Source organism: Apaloderma vittatum, unplaced genomic scaffold, assembly GCF_000703405.1.
Source record: "Apaloderma vittatum isolate BGI_N311 unplaced genomic scaffold, ASM70340v1 scaffold38713, whole genome shotgun sequence".
Taxonomy (NCBI): Eukaryota; Metazoa; Chordata; class Aves; order Trogoniformes; family Trogonidae; genus Apaloderma; species Apaloderma vittatum.
The window spans coordinates 3,154-10,946 of record NW_009707114.1 but is presented as its reverse complement, the minus strand read 5'-3'; the positions used below and the strand labels follow the sequence as shown (position 1 = coordinate 10,946).

The window sequence follows — 7,793 nt, the reverse complement described above, 5'->3', positions numbered from 1 at the left end:
TACGAACAGGGAGTGGGGGAGAAATCCAGTGACCAGAGAGATGAAAAGCAAAGTGTTCTAAAATAAAACCAACCAAACCAACTCTCCAAGTTGGCAACAGGTATGAGAGGAAATTTATTCTGGATCACCTTGGACTCCCGATCACCTTTTTCTTAATTTTCCTACAACTCTGTGTAGAGCCTGGTCACAGAGCCATCCTTCTTGCCTGGGCTCGGGAGGTGCTTCTGCACTCGAAGTGAGCACGTATGGGGCAAACTTGTGTTCGGAAACAGATCTGGGCCTTTCCTGCGGCTTGGGGACACCCGAATCTGCCAACTCAGGGCTTGAAGTGTAGGTGTCCTAGAAAACAGAGTCAGGCATCACGGTGACACTGAGGCTTTGCTGTTTTCAGGTGCGGAAGAGCAGAGCAGATCAGTAAACACGCCACGTTGTACAGTGTCCTGCACCAACAGAAACATCTGTTCTGTATTGCTGCATGGGATTAATAAATAATAACAATAAAACCCAAAACCCCAGTGCCCAGCCACAGAATAAATGTCCGAATTCCTCCTTGGCGAATTAGCAGTTTCCACATTCCTCTTTCCCATTTTGACTACACTTGCCTATTGCTTTCATGTTCTTAATGTGCTTTTCTTCTAAAAAAGAGCTTCTGACCCAGTGATTCTCATTTATTTGTGTCTCTGTCTTCTTTTGCTTTATATTTCTGCTCCCGTCAGGAAATTTTGCAAGCGGTTGCATCATCCTTTTTCCTCTCAATTGTCTTTGCCGCCTGCCCTGGCGCGGCCGTGCTCGCGGGAGCTGGGTAACGTGCACAGCGGCGTGTCGCAGCGGCGCTGGCTCCGCTTCCGCGTCCCCTGACTTGGTTCCTGTCAACTTTGTTGACTTTAATACCCAGAGCATGCTTCACTAGAGGACTGCAAAAGGATTTCTAGACGCTAATTCCACTGATCACAGAGATATTCACCATGCAGAATATGTCTCTAGATGGCCGTGAACAGATCGAACACCAGTTCTGCTCAGCCCCAGCTACAAAGGACAAAGGAGCTGCTTTGCTCAGCTCAGCTTTTCTCTTTATGAGCTGGTTTCAGCTGGGCCAGACCACTTATAGCGTGGCAACAGCAGCAAAGCCTGGTTTAGTCTTCAAATCACTTCCTCACATCTCAAACTGAATCTGGAGATGCAGTTTAGTCCCTCCGAGTAAGAGAAGTCTTGTCTTAATCATCCATGTATTTAGAACAAAGGAAAAGAGGGAAATAGTTTCTTCGCTTAGGCACAACATTTTTATGCGAAGTGCTGTGCCAAATGAGCGCGTCATTAAGCAGCCATGGTGACATGTTATGCTTTCTATTGCCTTGCAAGCTGGGTTTTAATTCCTGAGGAAGTTTCGTCCGGTTGGCTTTGTTCTATAGTAGTCCTTGGAAAGTGGAAAGTTTGATTCATGGTGTTTGAAAACAGTGTTCAGGGAAATATTCCTGGAAAGTAGACCTGGGTGCCTGGGCTGAGCTTTCTAGAAGGACGGTGGCTTGCTTGCTATTGGTGGTTGTCTCTCTTCTTTCGTATGTGTGCAAATAAAATAAGTTACATTGAAAATAGACCAAAATACCACACTGCTTCCCTTCCACTGAATCTGGTGTGTAGGTGCTGCCTCTGGACAGTGGTGCAGCAGGGATATTTAGAGTCTTCCCAGGCCAAGTCCTGTTGAGCTGCACTCACTGAGGCTTCTTTCTGCCTTCTCATAGAGTTCTTGTACTTCGCCCAGGAAGACAGGGACGTGATCAGAAAATACATCTGCCAGGGAGACCAGATTGCCGATGTAGAAAAGTGCCTTTGCAATGCCAAGCGACTCTAGCTCTTAAAATGCTAATAGCGTGCCTGAAAAAGAAGGAATTTATTTAATTACACTTATTTTATATAGTAGCTAGGCTGGTGGGTGTCAGGAAGGCATCTGGCACTGCCCATGCAAGAAGTAAGAAGCCGTGTTACTCGATCAAATGGGCTTGGATGGAATCTCCTTTCCATTTCTGACAGATGAATGGGAGTTGCAGGTCTCCCTCCCGCAGGGTGGGATTTGCCATGTGGAAAGTCCGTGCAAATACAAAAGTGAGTTACCAAAGGTTGCAAAGCTGCACGTCACGGTCACTGGACAATTTTAACTGTGCTGGACTTGACTGGGCTGTGATGATTCAGCATCTGCCCTTGTCCAGACTGACCTTGTCCAAATAAAAAATAGAGAAAAACCAAACATAGTTGCTTTAACAGAGTTGTGCAAACGGCACCGTCAAAGGATGCCTCCCCTGCAGAGCTCCCTGGGCAGCTTGTCTGCTGGGAAGGCTGGAGCCCGATAGCTCTGGAGAGCTTGCACCACTAGCCCACGGGCTGTCAGTAGTGGTTCTGCCAGCCCTCTCCTTCCTGGTTTTACCTCTCCTCCTCACAGTTCTTCATGGCTCCACCAGAGCTGCTGCAAGGGTCTGCTCTTCCTGGGCAGGCACCGAAGCTCTTCTGCTGTTGTTGGAGTGCGGGAGGGGAGAGAACCCCGCTCTGCCCAGGCGTGAGGCTCCGTGCTGCTCTGCTACATCCTGTACTGCTCGATATGACAAGGCAGGGACTTGCCAAAACCCCGCTCTGGAGAGGTCAGGGAGCAAAGAGCTGTTTCACCCAGGATGGTGTGTGTGGTCCCAGAAAGGAGCCCTGCATAGCAGATTCCCACCAGAACTGTTGCAGGCAGATAGTGTTGATAAATCACTTGCCAGACGTAGTATCAAAAAGTTTTATCCAAGTTTTTAATAAAAAAAAATTCCACAAAAAAAAATATATATAATCAGGCATTTTATGCAATGCATACATTCTTTATATCTGCAGGTACAGATAAATAACAGAAGGCAAAACCAAGTATTTTGCTTATCTTTGGCCATTAACCAATAATCACCCCCGAAGAGATATTACAGGGTTAAAGAATAATAAACTGAGTCTGTAAACCTCTCTCGTTACAGACAAAGTATCAGGCAATAATACAGTAGTTATGATTTTTTTCAGAAATGTCAGGAACTATTTCTTTCACACTGCCCAATACTGAAATTTAACCTGGTTTGCTGCTGCTGCTGTGGAACTTAAGGCCTTCTCTAGCTGACGGGCAGCCGACGTTACCGCGTTTCTGTCAGGTGTATCCAGACCCTCACCTCACCATACATTGCTCAAAAATCCTCCTGAACTACAGGATGAACCCTTCCCTGCGGATCAGTTTCCTGAACTACACCAGGATGAACCCTTCCCTGCGGATCAGTTTCCCGAACCCCAGCCAATGCACATACATACAGAGCAGTTACACTTCCTTAAGTCAATATTTTTTCTAAGTCAGTGTCCCAGAATAATAGCTCTCCTTCCACTTTACAGCACAGATGCATCTGACGGCTCTACCAAAGCAATATACACATGATACACATTAAAAGTCATAAAAGCAGTTTTTAAAGGTACACTGATAGCATGTAGCAGCTTATGTCTATATATGTACAAGTTTTCACAGTTTTATTTTAGAAAACTGAGAACACCAGGAATACTTCTACTACGTCTTCTATAAATATTAAAAATTATCTATCGGGCATTTTGACAAAATAGTATTTAGGTTATCACTTTAAATAGCTCTTGAAAACCTGTAGAGTTTTAAGCTTAAAGGCTGTAAAGTTTGAGGATTCTTTAAAGTGTTTAGCCAGTTTCAGCAGCTAGGCCACCTGCCAGTCTGATTATTTATTTTTTTTTTAAATTTTTTTCAATTCAAATCTGGTAACAAAGGAACTCCACCACTTTTGATGGGATGGGCAAGTTCTTGACTTGGCTGGTGGGCATCACTCTTCGAATTGCCATGCGACATAGGTGTTGGAGACTGGAAACTTGTCTCGGAGTTGCCCAGAAGTACACGCTGCCATCCTGTGTCCTGCACACACCCAAAAAAAAAAAGAAAAAACCCCACCAAACCATAAGCAAACAGCAGAATAATCCCACCTGAATGACTTCAGCTAAGTGCAAATTCTCCCACGCACTAGTAGTGAGGTGGCATGTGCTCCAGGCTTTGTGTTGCTCGGTGACACCAGGTGTCAGTTCTTTTAGGCCATGGCAGTGCAATTAGCAGCTTGCTAATTATCTGTGTGACAGGCAGATCTTCCAATAGCTCTGGAGTACAGCACCTCCAACAGGGTAACTGCCCTTCCCCATCTAATGTAAGGTCTTCCAATGCACATGTTTGCGGCTCTGTCTTTTATTTATTCTCAAAGATAAGAAACGAGTTTATCAGCTTCTTGATTTTACTGCTGTTCCAGGCACGTTTAAACAAATAGCACCAGAAGTAAAACCAAGTCAGGAGTTAGGTTTAGAACACTTAGCACTGTTTTCAATCTTTTGTGTTACCTAAATATTTTGAGAAGAGGGGGTAAAAAAAAGTCTATACTTGCCCTGCAGCTAGAACACTGCCATCAGTAGAGAAAGTACAGCAGAGCCCGTTGTTGAGAGGTGCAACTTGAACCGGGTATTCTTCATCGATTCTCCAGAATCTCACCATTCTGGGGAGGGAAGAACAACGCAGTAAGGTATCACAGCACACGAGGCATCTTCTCCGATGCTGCACAAGAAACTAAGCTGAAACAGAGCTCGGGGACTTTGCAGGAACATTTTGATATGCACACGAGGTGTTTGGGATTTGGCCTGAAATACCAGGACTTTGTTCCTGAGGTATAGCTTCATCTGCACTTCTTTAACCACTTCAGCTCTGCCAATTAAAATCAAAGATCGCCTTCAAAGCAGTAACTTGAGCTCCAGATTTACACAGTCTCCCCCAAGTGCCATCTATGCCAGGAAATCCAAACAATGCTTGGCTTAAACTGTCTACAGGACAGCTCTGGGTTTTAATCAATACCCTCACTGTCATCTCGAGAAAGCATTCCTTGTGTTGTTAAAATATAGTTGTTAAAAATATTTGCAGTGTTAGCAGAAGCTGAATATGAGATCATGGAATACTTTTTATGGACTCTTACCACCATACAAATGATTTACCTGCATTATTAACTCCATTTACATTTTTCACTGTTTACAACTGTTTTTCTGTTTTCAGCTGTTACAAACTTCAGTTATTCAGATTTCCTCTGTACTGAATTCTTTCTACATTCAGCGTGAACATTAACAAATATCAGACAGCTCATCTGCTTTTACCAAGACCATTAGAAGTAATTTCTCAGTTTAAAAAAAAAAAAAAAAAAGAGCTGACTTAGAATTTAAAAGTTTGTGTAATATGGGAAGAACTAGAGGAGTCTAACAAACCTTTCCCCATACTTACTTATCGTCAGCAAGGCTTGCAATATGCAGTCCATCGTGACTAAAAGATACCGATCTGACCCACCGGTCGTTTGCACCTCCAGCAAATATTGGCGTAGGAGCGGGAAAGAGGTGCCTGGAGATAGAGACACACTCAGTGAACAGCAGAATGGTTCAGAGCTATGGAAGCGCTTCCTTCAGCCATGGTTAGCAAAGCTGAGGAAATAAAAAGGGACTGAAAATTTAACTATGAAGTCAGGAGCAGAGACAGAACTACCGTTATCTTCTGGAGGTCTGATCACTTCAGCTTTATTGGAGATGCTCAAATCGGTACACATTAAAATATCAGTGCTTTAAGCTCTTTCTCAGGCAGAGGAATAACCCCCACTGCTCTGCCACTTTAGGTTTTCCATCAGCCACTTCTGATTATCTATTATCTATTAAATACACAAGCCTGTTCATTTTCACTAGTTGTCACAGCTCTAGGAGAAAGTTTCTGTACTTTGCTTACCCAAATTCCATAAGAATAACTCCAATATGTGGATCCCAGACATAGACTCGAGTATCGTAAGATGCAGTAGCCAGCAGAGCTCCATCAGGGGAAAACTCACAGGCTACAACATCATTGTGATGCCCTTCAAGTTTCCGTATCATGGAGTATTTATCCATATCCCAGAGAAAAACCTGCAATTAAACAGGCTAATATTATAGCTCTGCTCAGAGCTGCAATGAAGCATTTAGTTGTTTTTTTTTGTGGGTTGTTTTTTTTTTAAAGTATAGCTGCTAGTCTTATTTAAGATTACATTAAAATCAAGCATTATGAATTACTACAATTAAGAAATATGCTCAGTGTCATACTCAGATTAAAATCAAGTTTTTAAAAAAATAATTAAAGCAGACATGCAAGTTCTAACTCGAGTTTGTTAAATGTTATTAACAAAATAAGCCAAAATGTAAGATAAAGGCAACAAATTTTAACCATATAGCTTACTGAAATTCATGTATTACAAAACTATTTTATTAAAATATGCAGAAATAAATAGGGTTAAACTCTACAGTCCCCTCTTTTCAGTAACTACCGAAATTTTAAAAAATATACAGACAGAAAACGTAAGGTTAACATATTGTTACTCCAGTGGCATCCCTTTGAGTTTAAGATCACTTGTTTACAATTGGCTTGGATCACCAACGTCAGCCTAGGAAGAGAAACAGATACTGCAAGCAAAAAGAATTTTCACAGCCAAAAGTTATGTCTTTGGCAAAACAACAGGGAAGTCTAACCACATCATTAGTAAGAATTTATGCATTTTAAATCAACAGTAAAAAATGACATTTACATTACAATTTACTCAGTTAATTTGTGTATTGCATTATAGAAATTGATAAAAGATTCTAGTATTCTGGGATTTTACATGCAGTTGTACGTTATACAGGATCAAAATGAAGACTGTGCAGAATTACTTAATAGGAACGATCTACGTACTGCAGCATAATTTCATAGCAAATATAAGTCTTCAGCATAGTAAGTTACGTCCCTAAAAGAGCTCATTAGGGTCCCTGACTTTTCCCCTGACTCAGTTTTACAGCACAGATTAAATACTGACACCTTGGCTAAATTTCTGTGTTTGACCAAAGCAAAGGCAGCCTTGGTGCGTCACGTACTCCCTACAACTGAACCATTTTACAGTTGGTTAGAAACATGTTGACCAATTTCTCCAAAGAGACCCCCAAGGCTCCATATAACTGGAAGCTAAGTTTTAGGAGTCAGTATGTGTCACTGCTGTGAAAATTATTAAAAAAAACCAAAACAAAACAAAAAAAACAAAGAAAGAAAGAAAGCAGAAAGTGGACATCAACCAGCACCTGCGTACGTACAGTACACCCTGCAGTCGAATGCAAGGTTACTTCGTCCTACGGTAAAGTTCGCCCCCAGCCTGGTAGCCAGAGATGCCACTCTTTCTGCCCCGCTAGCACCACTGTGCTCCTGTGCGAGCGGTGCCAGCTTAACCTCAATCACACCAATTTTGCTGCCACCACCTGTGACAGGGAAAGCAAGAAGCTTATGGAAAACACACAGCCTAAAGACAGCAAGGTATACATCCACATCTGCTCTAGTTAAAGAAAAAAAACCAACCCCAGACCTCGGCTATTCTCCACCAAATCCGCACTGATCATTTAAAAGCAGAAGATGCATTTGAACAGCCATCCGTAGAAAGTGGTGTCAATGACTGAAATGGGCTTTCTACTCAGCGTCACCAGGGTTCTGTGAGCTCCCTCCAAGGCCCCTCTAACTGGCCTCGATTCCCCTTTCTGCTTTATCCTAACTCTTCAGTGCCAGCAAAGCAGCCGGTGGCAGATGCGCTTTACCTGCACTGCTTTCAGTTCTCTAGCAGGGCATTAGAATACGGACGAAAACAACACCAGGATGCTGTTCTTCGTTCTACAGCTTTTAGACACAAGTGCCATTTGTATTGGAAAACATGTAGGAACATTTT

The 7,793-nt window shown here is 42.7% G+C and overlaps 1 protein-coding gene across 1 annotated transcript in view; it reads right to left on the bottom strand.

Moving 5' to 3' along the window:
* Positions 1-2,811: 2,811 nt before the first annotated feature.
* Positions 2,812-7,793, bottom strand: part of WSB1 (WD repeat and SOCS box containing 1) — a gene marked incomplete at its 5' end in the record, with an annotated part of 7,638 nt that continues 2,656 nt past the window's right edge. The window contains 4 exons of the mRNA XM_009866051.1: positions 2,812-3,928; positions 4,443-4,550; positions 5,321-5,434; positions 5,810-5,982. Of these exons, the coding sequence (XP_009864353.1) occupies positions 3,769-3,928; positions 4,443-4,550; positions 5,321-5,434; positions 5,810-5,982 (555 nt within the window). The remainder of the gene's footprint in view (positions 3,929-4,442; positions 4,551-5,320; positions 5,435-5,809; positions 5,983-7,793) is intronic.